The sequence below is a fragment of the Tripterygium wilfordii genome, chromosome 14 (genome assembly GCF_013401445.1).
Source record: "Tripterygium wilfordii isolate XIE 37 chromosome 14, ASM1340144v1, whole genome shotgun sequence".
Lineage (NCBI taxonomy): Eukaryota > Viridiplantae > Streptophyta > Magnoliopsida > Celastrales > Celastraceae > Tripterygium > Tripterygium wilfordii.
In genome coordinates, this window is record NC_052245.1 from 3,476,164 (window position 1) to 3,497,939 (window position 21,776).

At 35.9% G+C, this 21,776-nt stretch overlaps 1 protein-coding gene across 3 annotated transcripts; it reads left to right on the forward strand.

Annotated features, from left to right (window-relative positions):
* The first annotated feature begins 1,296 nt into the window (after positions 1 to 1,296).
* Positions 1,297 to 21,647, forward strand: LOC120015311 (callose synthase 2-like). Of its 3 annotated transcripts, none has more exons than XM_038867682.1 (43): positions 1,297 to 1,728; positions 2,010 to 2,217; positions 3,078 to 3,178; positions 4,941 to 5,056; positions 5,160 to 5,253; positions 5,426 to 5,536; positions 5,641 to 5,757; positions 5,839 to 5,934; positions 6,031 to 6,122; positions 6,355 to 6,481; positions 7,757 to 7,894; positions 7,986 to 8,062; positions 8,153 to 8,246; positions 8,618 to 8,740; positions 8,834 to 8,951; positions 9,685 to 10,019; positions 10,155 to 10,207; positions 10,296 to 10,356; positions 11,835 to 11,916; positions 11,996 to 12,045; positions 12,138 to 12,224; positions 12,994 to 13,131; positions 13,236 to 13,330; positions 13,443 to 13,527; positions 13,618 to 13,778; positions 13,880 to 14,003; positions 14,089 to 14,186; positions 14,264 to 14,393; positions 14,566 to 14,717; positions 14,877 to 14,986; positions 15,100 to 15,225; positions 15,356 to 15,424; positions 15,517 to 15,706; positions 15,786 to 15,945; positions 17,693 to 17,812; positions 17,888 to 18,006; positions 18,096 to 18,179; positions 18,723 to 18,835; positions 18,928 to 19,157; positions 19,243 to 20,040; positions 20,169 to 20,219; positions 20,547 to 20,732; positions 21,124 to 21,647. In XM_038867682.1, the coding sequence occupies exons 2-43, from the start codon at positions 2,040 to 2,042 to the stop codon at positions 21,376 to 21,378; spliced, it is 5,844 nt and encodes a 1,947-aa protein (XP_038723610.1). In that variant the 5' UTR covers positions 1,297 to 1,728; positions 2,010 to 2,039; the 3' UTR covers positions 21,379 to 21,647. The 3 variants fall into 3 exon arrangements, with proteins under 3 accessions (XP_038723610.1, XP_038723611.1, XP_038723609.1); XM_038867683.1 differs by having other exon boundaries at positions 1,297 to 1,636; XM_038867681.1 differs by having other exon boundaries at positions 1,297 to 1,632.
* Positions 21,648 to 21,776: the final 129 nt, after the last annotated feature.

The window sequence follows — 21,776 nt, forward strand, 5'->3', positions numbered from 1 at the left end:
TTTATTTTCAGTGTACGAGTTAGATTCGGGTTATAAAATTTGAAAAGTTGGGTTTCGGTTCGGTTTGAATTTGTATATTTCGGTGAAGTATATACACTACGTAATACATAATCATATATATATGTGTGTGTGTGTAACATCTAAGTGATTATGGGCCACTGCGTCATAAGTCTAATACTCTAATCTAATTGTAAGTGTGGCCTTATGGGCCTTATGGCCAAGTACCCAACAATCATTTGCGGCCCACATTATTTGCATTTGGATTTTTCTTCATTTCTTCTCTTGCTAGTGGATTTTTCTTGTATTTTTGTCCTCTGCTTTTAAGAGTTAGCAGTTCCCGGTTTATCAAAGAATAGTCAAGCTGGTATAATTCGGTTTAAATCGAAAAAACTGAACTGAAATTGAATATTTTGGTCCAGTTTAAAATGATTTGTGTTACAAATGCGGTTTGGTTTGGGAAATACAAACAAAAAAAATTTGATTTTACTGGTTTTAAATTCAAACCGAATCGAAAACAGATATTTACACCTCTAATCACAACATCTTCAATGCAAATATGTAGTTATTAGTAATTTATCCTTTTTAATTTTCATGATCTTTGACAATAATATACATTTCTCTCTTAGTGTATAGATCATTATGATGTATTCTTTTGGCAAAAAAAAATAATCTATATTTGTTTATCTACGCCTTAAATCAAATACATTGTATTTATTATTTTTTAATAATTTATTTAAAAATATTTATGGTTCAAATATTTCAGCCCCCAACTACCCCAAAACTCTACAAATTTGGACATCCTTCCTTGCAGGGAAAAAAAGGTAATTATATAAATAATTGTGATAAAGATGGCCAATGAAATGAAGACTCAAGATGAGTCACGTGGCACACATATTGAGGTGAGTTGCATGGAAAATGTATGGCAATGCAAACAGGAGATACAAAATCCCCATACAGAAAAAGACAAAAGAGCTTGACTTCCACTACTCTACCCGTAGTTTGCTAGGTCTTCTCAGCAGCACATGGTATACGAACACCTGTAGGGGCAGAATCGTCTAATCAACTTTTGTAAAATTTGGGAAGTTTCCGCATTATTATTATAATAATAATAAAATAAAATATATGATTAATAATTGTTTAAATGTCGTTTTCTGTCTTTAAAGTCAGTAATTTAAAGAGAGACGCTAGCAACAACCAGAGGCGGACAAGTGAGGTGGCAGTTTCTCATTAGTTGTTCCTAAAGCCGCAAAGAGAGAATTAGGAATAGTTACCGTTTGTTTTTCTTCTCTCCTCTTCTTCCCCTGTTTTCAGGCAGAAAAAATCTCTTTTCTTTCTCTGCAAGTTTTTCCGTAATTTCAACACTTCAGAAAGTGACCAGAATGACTTTTTGTTGTCTGCATGTTACTTGATCATGACAAAAGATAAAACCCCTGTTTGGGTATTTCTTCCTGAAGAAGTTTTGGGTTTCTATCTTCTTCTTCTTTTTTTCTTAATATGCCAGCAAATCGATTAGAGATGGTTCTCTGTTTTCTATTGTTTGGGTGTTGAGAGACACTGCATAAGTACTAGGGTTTGATCAGAATAAACAATAATTTCTGCGAAAGAAGGAAAAAGGGACAGCACTCAGCTCAAGTGGGTTGTTTTTCTTTCTTTCTATTTTCAGTTTTCTTGGGAATCGGACAGAGGTTTAGGGTTTGGGTTCACCCAGACGAGGTTCTGGGGATTAAGGTATGTTGGAAAGAATATATTTACTTTCTCTCTGCTCAGTTAATGAGAGGACGAATGAAAAAAAGGAAATAGAAGGACAAACTGTTTGCATAATTGTTTAGTTTCTTGGGGAGAAGTAGTCTTCTCTAATAGTTGAAATTGGCTTGGAGATGGAAATAATCGGGTTCATAGATGTTGAGTTTTGTTTCTTAGATTGATGAACGATTTATTTCCTGTAGTTTCCAAATAAGGAAGCATAGTGGATTCAGTCTAATTTATCTCTGTTGTTTGATAATTTGTAGTTTGAGTGGAACCCTTGGTAAGATTAAAAGATGTCGCTCAGAAGAGGGGGTTCTGAACAGCTGCCTCGGCTAACGCGTACTCAGACTGCTGGGAATCCGGGAGAGACGTTGGACAGCGAGGTGGTTCCTTCCTCACTGGTTGATATTGCTCCTATTCTTCGTGTTGCCAACCAAGTTGAGGCTAGCAATCCAAGAGTTGCTTATCTTTGTAAGTCACAATTTATGTCATGAAACTTACATTTCTGGTGTACATGGATTATATTTGTATGTAGCAAGAAATATTGTGCACCTTCTTTAATTCCCCTGCTGGAGCTCAAAATCTAATCTGGTAGAGTTGGTGAACATGATTGTAGATGAATGACTTATTATTTTCATCCCATTTCAAGTGGGAAAGAGGAAAAATAGTTTTGGTCCCATGGGAATAAACAACCATTCTAAGGCCATCAGTGCCTTGAGCCAAAAAGAAGAACCATATCTTAGTTAGTCTTGACTCTCGAACACCATCAGACGTGCTTTTTTGCATTCTCTTCTTAGATTGTTTATAAACACTCGTTTTGCTATGTTAAAAAGGCTTCCAAGTAAGAAAAAAGGAGGACTCAGGATGCCATTTCCAATTATCAAGGGATATGAAGATATCATGTCCATTTCCCAACAGAAAGATAAAGAAAATGTCTGGATAGAGGCCTGAGCTTTTTGAATGACAAGTAAATCAGTAGGAATAATTAGGGAAGCAGGTTTGGTGAATATTTAAAACGGGCATAAGGTATAAGATTTAGAGTATATTAATTGGGAAATAGATGTTTGTTTGTTCCAGATATTTATTGCCTGATTCTATTTTCATTCACATCTTAGTGATTGGAATTGATCACAGTTGATGGGCATTATGGTTTTGTGCACCTTGTCTTTCTTAATTGTGAATCTTTACTTTTGGATTTGCTTCCTTATATATAACAAATATTGTCTATGCCTTTATTGTGGTAACAGTCTTTTTACTAAATTTGATGGTCTTTTGTGAACTATAATTTCATATCTGTAACAAATACATACCAATATGGATTCTGGATATAGGTCGTTTCTATGCCTTTGAGAAAGCTCACCGACTAGATCCCACATCTAGTGGACGTGGTGTTCGTCAATTCAAAACTGCACTTCTACAGCGACTAGAAAAAGTAAACTTCATTTCCCTTGCTCATAAGATATAGCTGTTATTTAATACTATCCAAATTTTCTTTTAATAGATAGAGTATGTGCTATTTCTTTAAGCGCTCGTACTTTATGGAGGGAAATTCCTCGAGAGTAGTTTTTGAAGGAAATTCGTATCATTTTCTCCTTGGAGAAGAATGAGTACAAAAGAAAGGAGATCGGGTTTATCACAATAATTCTGGAAAAAATAGAAGCCCTTTGGCCGTTGGTGCATTTTCAGTAATTGAAGAGGGGACTATCTTGCTTAATAAGATAGCGCAAATGTTAAACTTGAGAAACAAACTTGGTTATATCTTACCTGTTCTTTTCTTTTCTTTTTTTAATTTTTATAGCAGTATTGGAGATTCTCTTGATATTCTTGTGGGTTTCCTATTTTGCTTATCTTTCAACCTTTATGAAGAATGCAGCGATCGTTAGATGAACACAAAATCATTTCAAGAAATCGTTTTGATTACAGAGGAAATAATTGTGCCGATGAAGTCTGTTCGTCTGTTGTAGATTCGTTTATGATAGTCAACAAATAGGGGAGCAGTGTCTGCCATTATCTATATTATTGCAGTATTTTGTATTCTTTTTATAAATATTCCAGACAACTCCATGGATAATAGTCATTTCACCTTTCTTTCTTCCTACTTCTCCTCCAACAGCATGCACTCCAACTCCTTATGAGAGCTTTAACAATTCCGACTAATGAAAATGAAACTCCAGACAGAGAAAAGATACATTTTCAAAGTCTCATGGTCTGTGGATTAAATATTTACATTCTCCCCTTCGTTCTTGCACCTGTAGCACCAGTTGGCATCAACAACTCTCCCTTTTTAATCATATTTCAAAAATATGGTTCCCATGCAGCAGCACAAGTAATAAAAGCAACTTTTAAAGGGCAGCTTATCTCCATACAGCTTCCCAGGGCAAGTTATTTTTCAGATTAATTGGATCATACCTTTTAACAAAATTCTCCGGTCTCCAAAGCTGCTCAGATAATAGAATCTGTATTTTATAATTCTTGGGTTTACAACTGCTGTAGGAACCTTTCAAATGTTTGTGTGTCTCGATCCTGAAGATCCACTATGAAAGTGAGATTTCAAAATGTAGCACCACTGTTACTAACAAAAAACATAAAAGAGTAGGAAAGGTCCATATTGGGTCCTTGTCAATATGACAGAGATCTAGCAGAAATCTGACAATGCTTCCAAATACTTGGTTGTTGGGCCCTCCTTTCTCTTGGGCACAAGCTGTAAGATAAAGTAGTTCTCAAGTGTAATGGAGATGGTACATGTTTATGGATGCTGTAATGTTTTATTGTTGTGTCGTAATAGTTGATTTACATTTTAGTTACCTCTTTATAGAGCTATGATTTTGAGTTAAATAAGGAAGAAGTTCTTTCTTCAGGATTATAATACAGAAGATCTAATAAATAAGAAAATTTCATTATTTGGTGTATATTTACTGCATCTAAAGCAAAGGACACAAATTTTGTAGAAATTCCTGTTCTATTTATTTTTACAGTCAAAGCAGGTTGCATCTGACCAGATAATGCAGCAATAGTGTCTCAATTGTGTGCTCTTTAATTTAATGACCTGCTGAGCCAAATACATTATATAGTTTCCTTGAACTTGGAAAACGTTCAGGAATATTATAAAACGTCAATTGGTTATCTTGTTTTTCCTTCCCCACTCAATGCTTCATTAAGTTAAGTATGCATTCAAATATCTCATTCTTTTGAAGGAAAATGAAACAACATTGAGCGGAAGGACAATGAGTGATGCTCGTGAAATGCAAAAGTTTTATCAAGATTACTACAAAAAATATATTCAAGCGCTGCAAACCGATAAAGCTGACCGGTCAGTCTCGTTGCATACTTTCTGTGTACTCGTATTTTTCGCAGGAATGAATAACTTTATTATTCTACAAGTTTCTAATGTCAAGTTCACATTCCTAGCTCAGTGCTCGTCTTACAAAAGCATATCAAACAGCTGCTGTCCTATTTGAGGTTCTAAAGGCTGTCAACCAGACAGAGGCTGTAGAAGTTGCCGATGAGGTGAAGTAGACAATTTTTGATTCATAACTTGCAAAAATATATATCTTGATAAATTGTTGAGATAAATTGTTGATCTAGTCCTTATGCATGCAAAAAAAATGTACTCCTTCAAAACCTTGTCAACCTAGCTGTCTCAATTACTTATTTGTTTCTCTCTTTCTTCTTTGTGTAGATTTTGGAAGCTCACACCAAAGTTGCAGAAAAGACACAGATATATGTACCTTATAACATTCTTCCGCTGGATCCTGACAGTCAAGATCAGGCTATTATGAGATATCCAGAGGTCTGTTCCTCTTTCGGCATGACCGAAATCTAAAAAATTTTCCTATATATTTAAGCATTTTGGAATACTATCAAAAATATTTAGTCCTTTGTTTGATCTTTTAGATACAAGCTGCTGTTCTTGCTCTTCGTAATACTAGGGGTTTACCTTGGCCAAAAGGCTACAAGAAGAAAGTAAATGAAGATATCCTAGACTGGCTCCAGGCTATGTTTGGTTTTCAGGTCAAGGACTGATTCCTGGATTGTCCATTCTGATAATCTTGTGAGTTATCAGCATGTAACACTTCTCATATCCAACTGCAGAAGGATAATGTGGCTAATCAAAGAGAGCACTTGATTCTGCTGCTTGCTAATGTGCACATACGTCAGTTTCCAAAGCCTGATCAGCAACAACCTAAGGTCTCTCTCTTCTCAGATTGCTTGATCTTGAAATTTACTTTGATTGATATAACTTTTGATATCCTGTTAACATTTCTCCACACTTTTCATGTTCAGTTGGATGATCGTGCTTTAACAGATGTGATGAAGAAGCTTTTTAGAAACTACAAAAAGTGGTGCAAGTACTTGGGCCGGAAAAGTAGCTTGTGGTGAGATGTCTGACATGAAGATTTTGAAATTTATCATATCATCATATTTCATCAATGCTGTTAGGAGGTTTAGATTCTTAGAATGAGAAACATGGCTGCGTTACTGCTTTTTTTAGTTTTTCTTTGGCTTTGGTTAATTCTCAAAGGAGCATCTTACTTTCTTTATTCATGTTTCTTGCATCTAATATCGATTGTTGTCATTGTCAATTATTTTTGGTTGTGAAACTGGTAGGTTGCCAACCATTCAACAAGAGGTGCAGCAGAGGAAATTACTGTACATGGGTCTATATCTTCTTATATGGGGTGAAGCAGCAAACTTGAGATTCATGCCAGAATGCCTCTGCTATATTTATCACCATGTATGCAGAAAAACACTTGTTTTTCTTTCTTATGAATCCTTTAGCTTATTGTCCTCTTCATATTTTTGGAAAGTTATGGTTCGTGATCTTACAATTTTTACAATCTTATTATCAGGACATGCACATTCACAAAGGCACATTTCATAGTCCATAATCATAATAAAAAAGTTGAATGTTCACAAATAAAGTAAATAGATTATCATGAAGATAAATTTCATTGTACTTTATTTTCATTTGCTCAGAAGTTAAAACCCGTTATGTTAACCATTTTTAAGGGAACAAAAAATCGTTGTGGTGTATTTCCTGTAGGAGGTAGCATTGAAATGGTCTTTATGTTTTCTAAATTGCTAATTGCCATTTGAATGTTGAAGTACATAAAGAAACTTCATTCCTTTATTGACTGTTGGTTACAATATTTAGTGGCAACGACAACAGCCAAAACAGCAAACATAAAATACAAATACTTAGATGCTATATGAATTCTTTACAAAAAGCTACTTGGGCCTACTGTGCAGATTGCTTATTAATCTTATCAAGATTAAGCTCTCCAATCCTTCTGCGTACATGTCCTTTCTAGTGCATCCATGTCATTCTAGTATTCTTCCCTTCTCCTCTTAATCAACTCCCGGCCTTGATTTTTTCATCCTTTGGCAAATAGTCAAATACTAAAAGGGAATAAACATAGCACGCCCTTAACCAAAAAAATTATCATCACCATCAAAGCCCTTCTATCCAAAAAAGTGTTGGGGTTGGATATGATAAGAAATATAAATAAAACTAAGTGATCTTTGAAAATTGTGTGAAATAAGCACATCAATTGACATATATCTTAGCATATGGCAATATGTTGAATGGCTGGATGAGCTTCCTTTTACATGGTTTTGTGCATGTTTTTTTCTATATCTTAGTAGTTCCGAGAACGAACATGTGGCAAGAGACTGAAATCTAATCGCAGGCAGTTACTTTATGTGGATCAAAGTTTTCTTCATCTCAAACCTGCTTAGGTAGAATTAGAGATCAATGTGTTCTACTGAGGTTTGACGTCAAAAGCATTGTGAAATTTATTTCAAAATGATCTACTTGAAAAACAACTTGGCTTAGATATCCATATTTCATGAACTAATTAGAGTTAAAAGAGAGAAGCATATCATAGTTCTTTGAAGTTCCAACACATATTAGTTGATACTTGTCAGTGTTATGGTTCTTCAATTTGAGAATGAGTGCTTCTTAGGAGTTGAGGAAAGCTGCTGGCTAAAAGTTTCTTTATGTCTGTAGATGGCTTTTGAACTGTATGGAATGCTTGCTGGGAGTGTCAGTCCAATGACAGGTGAGCATGTAAAGCCAGCCTATGGTGGTGAAGATGAGGCTTTCTTAAGGAAAGTAGTGAAGCCAATATATGACACAATAGCAAAGGTACAGCTTCTGCTTGTTTTCTTGGCTGTAAATTTTTTATTCATTTTATTTTCATTTACTGTAGTTTCATTTGACTGTTTATGGCTCACAGGAAGCTAAAAGGAGCAGGGAAGGAAGGGCCAAACATTCCCAATGGAGAAATTATGACGATTTAAATGAATACTTTTGGTATTACACTTTTGAGCTATCTACCTCAGTATGCAGTTTCCAATTGTATGACTGTGACTTAGATATTCTTGCGTTGGCTTGATACTGTAGGTCAGTTGATTGTTTTCGACTGGGTTGGCCTATGCGTGCTGATGCTGATTTTTTTTGCCTGCTGCCAGAGGAGCTTTTGTCAGACAATGTTGAGGTAGATTATAATTGTTCTGCTCTTTCCTGATTTGGTGAGAAACACCATTTTCTCTCAGTGTTCCCTGGCCATCTTGATCTGGTTATATCAAGAGAAACATCCATAAAGGACGGAGGAGTTTAGTCTGACATATAATATTGTATTGGCATGGGTGTATTGGATCCCAATTTTTTTGCTCATAGGTTGTTTCATGCTGTACTGTGTTACCATTTCATACATCCTTGTCACTGTGTAAGCAAGAAATCAAAATCGGTTTCACCTGAGTATTATCTGTCAGGAGTAATTTTCTTATCATTTATAGAAATGGATCCATTGTTAACCTGATTGTATTTTGAATAAGATTATTTGTGTTGGATATTCATGATGCTTAGGAAAAGAAACCGGTTATTGGGGATCGATGGATTGGAAAAATTAATTTTGTCGAAATTCGCTCTTTTTGGCATATCTTCCGAAGTTTTGATAGGATGTGGAGCTTTTATATTTTGTGTTTACAGGTAAACCTCTTTCTTTTTTCTTTTTATTGGGGTTCAGTTAATATTGTGTGTTTTGACTTTATTGGTTATGCTTTAACATGCTGTCCAATAAAGGCAATGATCATTATTGCTTCGAATGGATCGGGGAAATTAAGTTCCATATTTGAGGGTGACGTTTTCAAGCAAGTTTTGAGCATATTCATAACTGCAGCAATATTGAAGTTTGCACAAGGTAGAAATAGCCCTTCCATCATACTGGCTCTTTCATTGTTCCATTACCTATGCAATGTCTTATGTCTATAGTCTAGTTATTGCTCCTGCTCATTTTTTCCCACGCTTGCTTATCAGTTTTGATTTATAACTTTTCCAGTTCTTACATTTTTGTGCTGGCATATTATGTTAAATTTTGGATCTTTTGATAAAGTAAATTTTTTTTATGATGTACCGGCATAGTTTGTTTTAATTGGAGTTGTATATTAAAAGAATATCAAATCAGGATTGTGTGGCTGATCCAATCTATAACTTGAGAGTGACATATTCTAGAAGTAGAATAAGAGTTGCATGTAGTTCGTAACTGCATTCCCCGACATTTTAAGGAAATTTAATACACTAATATCCATGTTATTGAGCAACTCCGTAGCAAAGTACTTAGTTTTTGAGCTTGCTTCTCCAAGGCTGCATTTAAGGAGTAAAATATCTTATAATAGCCTTCGTAATCATACCCTGCCTGCACTTTCGGAGTTCTGCGCACTGGATTGTATTCCTCTCTGTAAACGAATGCATCCGTGGAATTATTTTCTGCTACATTTTATCAGGCCGCCTTCTTATGCATTTTTATTCTTCGGAATTGTATTAGAAAACTTTATTTTTGAATTGGACCGTGCAACGTCTTCTTGAGTTACGATGACAATCATCTCCTTATATATATCACTTAGTTACTTGACTTTTCTTTCCCTGTTTTTCAGCTGTCCTTGATATAATTTTGAGCTGGAAATCCTTGCGTAGCATGTCAAATCATGTCAAGCTAAGATATATTTTGAAGGTTGTTTCTGCTGCAGCATGGGTTGTAATTCTGCCAGTAACTTACGCGTATAGTTGGAAGAATCCTACTGGATTTGCACAGGCCATTAAGAGTTGGTTTGGCAATAGTCCAAGTTCACCTTCGTTGTTCATTGGGGCCGTTCTTATCTACTTGTCTCCAAACATTCTATCTGCAACTTTGTTTTTGTTCCCATTCATACGCCGCTTTCTTGAGAGGTCAAATAATAGGATTGTGATGCTCGTAATGTGGTGGTCTCAGGTATGTGGAGCGTGTATGAGAGCTTTTTGGCGAAAACTTCCAAAACAATTATTCCATTCTAAGTAGTTTAGTTTACTGTATATCCAATTTGTATGACCACTGTTGCAATTTTACTCAAAAAGACATAAATTGCAGCCTCGCCTTTATGTTGGACGAGGGATGCATGAGAGCTCCATGTCACTACTCAAGTAAGAGTTCGAATTTCGCTTATTGGGCGGCTTTGATAAGATGCTGATCATACTAAATTGATAATGATAGTTACTTTTGATTTCACAGGTACACTTTTTTTTGGGTTCTCCTGATGGCCTCAAAATTAGCATTCAGCTATTATGTAGAGGTTTGTCTTTTATTAATCCAAATTTAATATGCAAACTATTTCTCTGTCAAGTAGCAAGTCCACAAATTATGTACTTTTTGTTGCAAGCATTCATTTTTATGGAGTGAACTGGTCTCCAATAATACTAATATGACAAATGATGAACAAGCTGTAGTTTTATGCACAATTCTAATTGGGGGTTGGATTCTTAGTCATAAATGTTTAAGTGTCACTGAATTAAGTGATGATATTACTGAAACTGGTACCTAAAGCCAATATATTTTGTGTTTATGTTTATACAATGTTACTTGATGGAGAATTTAAAGCATGATGAGTGATTGGTGTAAATGTGAATTAAATGGTACGAGATGATGCAGTCAAAAAAATGGTATGCGATGATGAAGTTAAAATATGTATAAATGATGTGAAATGGCCCAACCCAACTAGTTAACTTATTGTGTTGATTGAAAAATTAACTAATCTTAACATGATATTGGAGCAGGAGGTCTTGGGTAAACCTTAGCTTCCGCAATTTAACCCCCTATTTGTTATTGACACAAATGTGGACCTTTATGTGTGTTTGTTGATGTCCCAAGTGAGGGTTTTGTGTGAGAGTAGCCTTAGTGTTGGGCCTTGGTGGTTGTGCATGTGTTGGGCCATTGGATTGTCTTGCACGTGAGGGGAGCGTTGGAGTATGAGTAAATGATGTGAAATGTCGTAACCCAACAAGTTAACTTATTGGTTGAATGCGAAAGTAATTAATCTTAACATGTTATCAGTGCAAGAGATCTTGGGTACAAACCTTAGCTTCCGCAATTTAAACTCCCTTTCGTTGTTGCCTTAAGTGTGGACCTTTGTGGGTGTGAGAGTAGCCCTAGTGTTGGGCCTCGTTTGTTGTGCATGTGTTGGGCTATCAGATTTCCCAGCCCACACTGTGAGGTCGAGTGTTGGAATATCTATAGATGATGTGAAATGCTCCAACCCAAAGAGTGAATTTATTGGGTTGTGGCAAAGTAACTAATCGTAACAATAAAAATGTTATTTACCTTGATGCACTGTTTGCACTGAAGGTGAAGTTTATGTAGCTTTTATAGAACTTTCTGATGGTAACAATACACTTATGTTTTTAGCAACAATCTTGATGTTTAGAATTGATTGGAATGAACAAGGTTGTGCTTTTGAGTGGGCTGAGGTTCTAAGAATGGTACTGGCTATTAGAATCACTATTAGTGCCAGATGACCCCAGTACTGATTCCTGTGCTTTGAATACTTGCAATATCAGCTTTAAAATGGGAAAAAAAAATAAAAATAATTGTAACATTACCTGATATTGAGAATTGGAATGACGTTGATTACTGAACATTCTTTCATACAATTATGGACTGCAGTGAAGATTCTAAAGCCTTTTGGGGTTGAGGCTCTGAACATTAGAATTTAGAAATATTCATCTATCCAAAAGATTAAAGATCCCTTTGAATCTTTACTTTTTTATATTGCAGATTAAGCCACTTGTGGGTCCAACAAAGGTTGTCATGAAAGTTCACATAAATTCTTATCAATGGCATGAGTTCTTCCCCCAAGGTAATGCTATGTATCTACCGATTTTTCTCCCCTTTGAAAATTGGTTGAAATGAGTGACATCATTGTTTGTTTGGTGCAGCTAAGAACAACATTGGAGTTGTGATTGTACTCTGGGCCCCTGTTATTCTGGTATGTTTTTGTTGATTCATTTATCATAATTTCTGTCCATTGAAGTTTTTCATGTGTGTTTATTTGCATTTGACCTAAGAGAATCTCTTCAGGTTTATTTTATGGATACTCAAATTTGGTATGCTATCTACTCAACCATATTTGGAGGTATATATGGTGCTTTCCGTCGTCTTGGAGAGGTGGGTAAAGCTTCATCGGCTTCATTTTATCTATAGGGGGGCTGATTATTTTGATAGCTTACCCACTCATCTTTGAGTAATATTAATGTCATCAAAACTGTGGCAGTATACTTTTGTTTAGTAAAAGAAAGTGGGAACTTAATAGTATTGTGGGTAACATGTTCTAAACATTAGCGGATAGAATATACTTCTTTTATAAAATAACTATCTCAAAGTTGAATTTGAGGAAATGTTGGATATATTGTCTTTGACTTGTTCCATATTCAGGTATCACTGTCCATATTGCTGATATAAACTATAATTTATCTAAAGTTTACCTTGTTTCCTTTTCCACTATTGTAGCGTACCATATTAAGCTGATTTGTATCATTGATGTGACTATTCCCTGGGGCCATAACATTGATTGTGGTCAATAAGCTTTCAACATTTTGAACGTTTTGAGTTGCCCTGATTACGTTTGTCAAATTTGCTGCCTGGGACAAAACACCGGTGTATGCGGATTGTGAAAGCATTAATATGATATGTACGCACATACACACATGGGCCCTTCAACATGATTAGACCGATGCAAAATGTTGAAAATGCACAGAGATGTGCGTACCATCAGGGTTATTTATATCAGATTTTTCTTTATAATGCTGTTACACAGATAAAGAAAGTACATGCAGTTTACTTTCCACATATATTGACTAGCAATGATTGTAGGTTGGAACTCGGAGACTCTAAACCTTATTCTTTATAATTTGTTGTTCACGTGTTTGGCTTTCAGATTCGAACATTGGTGCTGCTGAGGTCTAGATTTCAATCATTACCAGGTGCTTTTAATGCCGGCTTGATTCCAGCAGAAACTAATGAGAAGCCAAAGAAGAAGGGATTGATAGCCACCTTTTCCCGTAAATTTTCTGATGTAGGGCTATAATTCACAGAGTTATTAAACCTAAATATTAATCATCTTTCAATTATTTTAAAATGCCTCCTTAAATTCTAATAACACAATGTTGGTAACTTCAGACCTCACCTAATAAAGAGAAGGAGGAAGCACGGTTTGCTCAAATGTGGAACAAAATCATCACCAGCTTCAGAGACGAGGATCTGATTAATTACAAGTAACACGAAGAAACTGCACTTCCACAGTTCCACTCCACATATAACAGGGTGAACATGAGTTTCTCTTAAATTTCCTTTTGAACATGGAAATTTTTTTTTTACAATTTGCAGGGAAATGGACCTGCTGCTTGTCCCATACTGGGCTGACAGTGATTTGGACCTCATTCAGTGGCCTCCGTTTCTGTTAGCTAGCAAGGTTTACTAATATGTTAATTTATTATGGAGGTTCTTCCTCAAGCCTTGTTAAATCCTAAAAATTGTTAGTCATGCCCTTTTTGCTGTGTAGATCCCAATAGCATTGGATATGGCAAAAGACAGCAGGGGAAAAGACCGTGATCTGAAAAAGAGATTGGCAGTAGACAATTATATGCTCTGTGCAGTTTGTGAGTGTTATTCTTCGTGTAAAAATATCATCAATTTCTTGGTTCTTGGAGAACGTGAAAAAGAGTGAGTTATATACTATATGTAATATTTGATCAATAGAGAACCTGTGAATTTATTAGTCAGGATCTGTCTTTTCTATCTTCCTGATGGTTTGTTTTGCGCAGGGTTATTAATGATATTTTCAAGAAAGTTGATGAACATATAAAGAATGGAACTTTGATTAAAGAACTGACTATGAGTGCCCTTCCCAGCCTTTATGAACAGTTTGTAGAGTTAATCAATTACTTGGTACCTTTTTTACTGAAACTGAAGCTTTTGCATATAGCAGGTTAATTAATAATAATATTGAGACTTACTAGCCTAACTGTCGCAGTTGGCCAATAAGAAAGAGGATAAGGATCAAGTTGTCATTGTTTTTCTCAACATGCTGGAGATTGTAACCAGGGACATTATGGAGGATGAGCTTCCAAGGTACATTATGCAGCTGCTATTTCTTTGAAATGTCATCATGTACAAATTATTATTATACTTCCATTACGTTCCTGCAGTTTACTTGATTCAAGTCATGGTGGATCTTATGGACAGCATGAGAGGTTGACTCCCCTTGACCAACAGTATCAGTTTTTCGGTCGGCTAAACTTTCCAGTTATGCCTGAAACAGAGGCTTGGAAAGAAAAGGTGAGTTTCTTGTGCGTAGTATCTTCTGTGACAAACTCTGTTGTCTGAACTTTTGTCTATGGTCTCTCTTTATGTAATCTGGTTCTTTTTATATATCTTCTCTTTATAAAATAAAAAATTCAATTGGATGCTGTACATAGGAGTGCTTATCTAAAAATTTATCATGGTGTAGATCAGAAGGCTCCATCTGTTGCTTACAGTGAAGGACTCTGCTATGGATGTGCCAGCTAACCTAGAAGCTAGAAGACGCATTTCTTTCTTCTCCAATTCTTTGTTCATGGAAATGCCTACTGCACCCAAAGTCCGAAATATGCTTTCCTTCTCGTAAGCTTTCTTTGTGTAGAATTCCTGTAACTGTCGTATTCTCCATGATCGCTGCATATAACACTGGCAACACTAACTGACTGCGACAGTTGACCGTATAACAAGCACTCAGTATAGAGTTCATTTATGCAAATTAATTTTTTACTATTTTTGTTGTAGAGTCCTAACTCCTTACCACTCAGAAACAGTTCTTTACTCCATCAATCACCTAGAAGAGCCGAATGAAGATGGGGTTTCTATCCTATTTTACTTGCAAAAGATCTTTCCAGGTTGGTCCTGCTTTATCTTTTATGATTGCTTTGGTTTTTGGCTGTCCCCATCAACTGTTTTATCAAATGGGACATAGAATAATGTACTACTGTAAATCTATGACTACTTACAGATGAATGGACGAACTTTCTTGAACGAGTTGAATGTGCTAGCGAAGAACAGCTTCGAGCAACGGAAGAACTGGAGGAAGAATTGCGTTTATGGGCTTCATATAGAGGCCAAACATTGACTAAAACTGGTATGAATGCCCTCTCTGTGTCTCCTTGGAAGGTACTTGAAATTGTTACATATTGTTTTGTATGACTAAGTTGGCTATTTTTTCCCTCCTTTTTCTCCTTCCGGTTAAAAAAAAAACTTTTATAAATTAGTTCGAGGGATGATGTATTATCGGAAAGCATTGGAGCTTCAGGCTTTCCTTGATATGGCAAACAATGAAGGTGTGCTTCAATGCTGGGTCCTTTAACTTGGATTACTTCATTTTGTTTGCATAAACACAATATTCCTCTCCTTGTTATTTGTTTTGATTCAGATTTAATGAAAGGCTACAAGTCCATTGAATTGAATAGTGAGCAACAATCGAAGGGTGAAAGGTCATTGTTGGTTCAGTGCCAGGCGATAGCTGATATGAAATTTACCTATGTGGTATCCTGCCAGCAATATGGAATTCATAAACGATCTGGTGATCGTCGTGCTGCAGATATATTGAAGCTTATGACAACGTATGGAGTCAAATTTGATTTTAATTGGTTGTTGCTTTTATGAAAAAGGATTTGAATTTTTGTTCTTTCCCTGTGATAGGTACCCATCTCTTCGCGTTGCTTACATTGATGAAGTAGAAGAAACTAGTAAAGATAAAACCAAAAGGACAATTGAGAAAGTTTATTATTCAGCTCTTGTCAAGGCTCCTCTACCAACCAAGCCTATTGATTCTTCTGAGCCAGTTCAAAATTTGGATCAGGTACAAATCTTATGCATTCTGAAAGTTGGACTAAACTGTGCAAATATTGATTTTTGCTGCTACTCTTATCTATAATCTTTGGTAACTGGAAGTTCTCCTTTAAAGGCCATCCTGGGGGATATCTTTCTAGGGTGGGTGGTTGGGTTGGATAGAAAGTAGGGGGTTTCGATAAAGCTGCTTGTGATTTTTTAAATGGCTATCTTAGTTAGGAATGCTTTTAAGGATTTAGTTTTAAATCGGCCAGAAGAAATTCATTTCTAGAGGTTTTGATGGCTAAAAGTTCAAGTGTACTAGCTAAGCTATAAAAGCAGTGGCTAGAAGTTTAGAACATTGAATCTAATACCACTAACAGGGTTTGTTTGGTGGGAAAATGTGCACAAAAATACATTATAGGTTTTAGGATAATATATTGGATAGGTAAAATTTGAGATTGAAATATGCTGGAATGTCATACGTGTACTCTGTTTTGAAAGCTGTGAACGATAAGTCAACAACAGTATTTGATATTTATTGGGGCTTAGAGGCTATTTTAAGTGCTGCAAATAATATCCAACAACAGTATTGGAGTTAATTTGAAGGATTTTTTTAATCTCAATTGTATTTAGTTTAGATTCCAATGTTATACTGTTGGGCTTTGTTGGTGCAAGTAACAGTGGCAGATTGCAATTGCAAATGACCAAAAAAAAAAATGAAATAGAAATGTGGGGAGGGGTAAAGTGGAGACAGTTTCCAAACATCACATTTAGAAACTCATGGTATCATTTTGATTGCCGAAATTGCCCTGGCAATGGAAAAGATTCCGTTTAATTATATTTCCCTAAATCAAAATGGGAAAGTTTAAAGGCTATGTGTTCCCAATTTGAAATACGAAACTGACCGGTTTTGCTTGTTCCTTATGCCCGTGTTGATGACCTAGTAAAAAGATTTTCGCAGTAGCACAAGTACCATAACTATAGGTCTGTCTACACTCTACACTAATTGGAAGTTGATGGAAATTTGCATGATAATTTGAATCGAGTGATGAGAGTCATCTAAGTCAACTATTTGGAAGTTCTGTGTGCTCATCTATTATAATTCCAATTTTTCTTCCAAAATGTGTGCCTGATAGAAATTTGCATGATAACTTGAATGGAGTGATGAGATTCATCTACAAAAAGGTTGAGTGTAACTTCCATTAATTTATTTTCTTACTAAGATGTTCTTGGTCACCAGGATTATTCCACATTATGAAAGAAAACAAGAAGAGATCAATTACTATTGGAATCTGAAAATATGTCCTGGGATTTTGATATATATAATAGCTTATGATTGACATTTGGGATTCCAAGATAGAAAGATAGGAGGAGAAAGAAGTGGGAATGCGACATGCTATTCTTATTTTGGTCAAGGTATTGATAAAGATTAGACAGATCAATGTGCAAAGAAGATTGGCAAATAAAAATAGCCGATTATATGTGGATTTGCCAAGTGCATGGGTGTAGAGAAGGTGTTGTTAAATCTATATAAGGAGTACCTGGAACTCTAGTTTGGGGGACAACATATTACTTCTCTTAAGTCATTTCAAAACCCTAAAACCGATAATATTAATTTAGTGTTGAATTCCTTAAATGACCCAAAGCTGGGTTTTGTACTTTTGTCAACTAATTTTTCGTTTACATAGAACTTATATGTTTTTTTGAACCCAACGACTAGATAGCATCCCGAGAAATGATGCTTGCAATTTTCAGCCGTAAATTTCATTTGACAGGTTATCTATCGAATAAAGCTTCCTGGACCTGCAATTTTGGGCGGGGGGAAGCCAGAAAATCAAAATCATGCCATAATTTTCACCCGCGGAGAAGGCCTGCAAACAATAGATATGAATCAGGTATTATTTTTATTTCTCATTGCAATTCATTGGAACTTCAGTATCTTGTGTATATAGTTAACATTCATTGAATAGGATAACTACATGGAAGAAGCCTTGAAAATGAGAAACTTGCTGCAAGAATTTCTTACCAAGCATGATGGCGTGAGATATCCAACCATACTTGGACTTAGAGAGCATATATTCACTGGCAGGTACTTCAGTTGTTCTTTGTCCTAGGAAATAAGATTATGGGAGCTTTGCTGTTGTATATCATGGTCACGGCTTTATTGTGATTGTGCAGTGTTTCATCCCTTGCATGGTTTATGTCAAATCAGGAGACTAGTTTTGTAACAATTGGGCAGAGATTATTGGCCAGCCCTTTGAAGTAAGATTCTTTATTTTGCTTCTCTCATAATATGTTCATGGATTTTGTTTTATTGATATTCTGATATTATCATGTTCATACATTTGTGACTACATTTGCATGGTTTGTTAGTTGGGTATGATTCTAAACCAGGCAGTTTTATGGGTGGGGTGATTTTTTTTTTCTTCTCTGTGCGTACTCTCCATTATCCTATTCCAAATCAAATGATATTTCTTACATTTTTTTTTGGGAGAGGTTTGGCCAAGTCTTCTTACCCTTCAGCGTCATAATAATTAACTACGTACTTGAAGTGCTTACTTTTGGGTTTAGTGGGTATGGCGTGAATTAATGCTTCGCAGTTCGTGGGACTTGCATGAAATTTGATTTCATGCAACTTGTGCACACTTACTGAAAAATCGCAATTGTGATATTTGTGCACCATAAAATGTGACATATCTGGATGTCGCATTCTAAAGTATGTGTTTGTGTAAATATATTTTGTGATCTTGCCACTATTACATTTATTTCTAACACGCTGAGCACTAATTTTCAACTGGCTGTCAGAGTTCGGTTCCACTATGGTCATCCGGATGTATTTGATAGACTGTTTCATCTGACTAGAGGTGGTGTCAGCAAAGCTTCTAAAGTCATCAATTTGAGCGAGGACATATTTGCAGGCACTTCTTTAGCTTTTTCATCTTCAAATTGATGACTGTGTTCTTGTTTCGCTGCTAATTGAGCATCTAAATTATATCTCTTTGCCATGCAGGTATTAATTCCACATTACGCGAAGGAAATGTCACTCATCATGAATATATACAAGTTGGTAAGGGGAGGGATGTGGGCCTTAACCAGATATCTATGTTTGAGGCAAAGATAGCTAATGGGAATGGTGAGCAGACATTGAGCCGCGACATATATCGTCTTGGGCATCGGTTTGATTTTTTCCGGATGCTGTCCTGTTATTTCACTACAATTGGCTTCTATTTTAGCACCTTGGTATGTATTGGATGCACTTCTTCTCTACATATTATAGTACTAACTTCAATGCTTGTCTGATGTGCCCTCGTTTATTGGTTGGCAGTTAACTGTCCTCACAGTCTATCTGTTTCTTTATGGCCGCCTTTATCTCGTCCTTAGTGGTCTTGAAAAAGGATTACGTACTCAGCCAGCAATTCGAGATAATCAATCTCTTCAAGTGGCTATTGCTTCTCAGTCCTTAGTTCAAATTGGGGTTTTGATGGCCTTGCCTATGATGATGGAAATCGGTTTAGAAAAGGGCTTCCGTACTGCATTAAGTGATTTTGTATTGATGCAATTACAGTTAGCGTTTGTATTTTTCACATTTTCTCTTGGAACAAAGACACACTATTATGGGAGGACATTACTCCATGGGGGAGCACAATATAGAAGTACAGGACGTGGTTTTGTCGTTTTCCATGAAAAGTTTGCTGACAACTATCGGCTCTATTCTCGCAGCCATTTTGTCAAGGGATTTGAGCTTTTGATTCTCCTCCTTGTGTACCACATTTTAGGCCATTCATTTAAAAGTACAGTTGCATATATCTTGATCACCGTATCAATATGGTTCATGGTGGGGACATGGCTTTTTGCCCCTTTCCTCTTCAATCCATCCGGCTTTGAGTGGCAAAAGATTGTCGATGACTGGACAGATTGGAATAAATGGATCAATAATCTCGGAGGGATTGGTGTCTCTCCTCAAAAAAGTTGGGAATCCTGGTGGGAAACAGAGCAAGATCATCTCCGTTATTCTGGGAAGCTTGGTATCATAGTGGAGATATTGTTGGCATTGCGTTTCTTCATCTTTCAATATGGGCTTGTGTATCACCTCTCATTTACGAAGCAAACCCAAAGTTTTCTGGTATACTTTATGCATATGTTGCTTTATGATTTAATATGATAATATTTACAAACCTCAAAGCAACATCTTTTAAATTGCTTTTTAATTAATTTGGTTAATATGTTGGTTGACTGTCACTGGATTTTCAGGTATATGGCGCTTCATGGGTGGTCATCGCTGGAGTGTTGTTGGTGCTGAAGGTAAGTGGGGAGAAATCACAAAATCATATCTTGCTACTTATCTTATTTGCTCATTATGAGTAATTAGCTGCTTATCTTATTTGCTCATTATGAGTAATTAGAGTTTCATGTTACGCTTTCGGCATCTAGATCACAGAACGTTGATGTCATTTTAAATGTCAGAAATGCTTGATCTTGTTTCTGAGCTTGAGATTTTGATGAACAAATTAAGTGAACATCATTTGTGTATTGCCGTATTGGTATAATTTTTAGTTGACTTGTTATGATCGACCAATTAAGTAATGGCTTCATCTCTGTATTTTTAACTATTTTGTTGTACTTTCACAGGTTATTTCTGTTGGAAGGAGACGATTTAGTGCAGACTACCAACTTTTGTTTCGACTTATTCAGGGTGTCATATTCATCACATTCCTTACTATTCTCATTGTCCTGATTGTCCTTTCTCATATGACTCTACAAGACATCATCTTGTGCATTCTTGCTTTCATGCCAACTGGATGGGGATTGCTATTGGTGAGTGCATGATCCAGTCATTACCTTTTCATTGTTCTTAATTTATTCTTTTCTTTATCTCTTTTTTTTTTGTCCCTACATAAAATAACAAAAGAAAAAGATCAACAAGGAGTTTGAGGAATTGATTTATCTTGGTCCAAGATTCATTGGCTTAAGTTTCTAAATAAAGAATAATGGAATGAGGTACATTTATTGACTGGCCCAACCCTTTAGACCAAGATGGTGTTCAAATGTACTTCCAATCCATTACCGATATGTAAAAGCTCTTGATATTAGAATGAAATGATACTACGTGTCCAGTTGCATATTATTTTGCTAGAAGAGTGCTAGTTCTTGACAATCAGTTTGTTTTTTTTTTTTTTTTTCGGTTTATTTGTTTCTTATTCTATAGATTGCGCAAGCATTGAAGCCCCTGGTCAAACGAACTGGATTTTGGGGATCGGTACGAACGCTTGCCCGTGGTTATGAAATAATAATGGGTTTGCTACTATTCACCCCTGTTGGATTCTTGGCGTGGTTTCCATTTGTTTCCGAATTCCAAACTCGTATGCTGTTCAACCAAGCATTTAGCAGAGGTCTGCAGATCTCCCGTATTCTTGGTGGACCAAGGAAGGACAAGGATCGCTCTTCAAAAAGCAAGGAGTAACACTTCCACAGATCAGCCTCTCACCAATTATAGTAAGATTGTATATATATGTTCACCCTGACAATAACTTATGACATTTGCCGAGGAAAATGATTTTTGGTGTGTATAGATAGCTCAAATATGTGTGTGTGTGTGTGTGTGTGTGTATTACTGCTGTTGTAAAAAGGTGACTAGTACGTTTGCTGAGCATGGCTGGCCCTTACTTCTATATCTGGTTTTTGTTCAAAACAAAATAAATTTATGAATAATATTTCCACTGCAAAATGAAATCATGGACTTCATATGCTGTAAAATATCTTCATTTAAACTCTATTGGTTTGTTTCTTGTTTTGCTTCTCCTGGCGTTTGGTTAGATTGAACAAGTTTAGCTGCAACACTAAATCTCTGTGTATTCCACC

Excerpts from the sequence above, each read along its gene's own strand:
- LOC120015311 (XM_038867682.1), top strand. The coding sequence starts at position 2,040 with ATGTCGCTCAGAAGAGGGGGTTCTGAACAGCTGCCTCGGCTAACGCGT. Across the intron at positions 3,179-4,940 it reads TTCTACAGCGACTAGAAAAA|GAAAATGAAACAACATTGAG; the intron begins GTAAACTTCATT and ends ATTCTTTTGAAG. Across the intron at positions 13,331-13,442 it reads GAGGATCTGATTAATTACAA|GGAAATGGACCTGCTGCTTG; the intron begins GTAACACGAAGA and ends TACAATTTGCAG.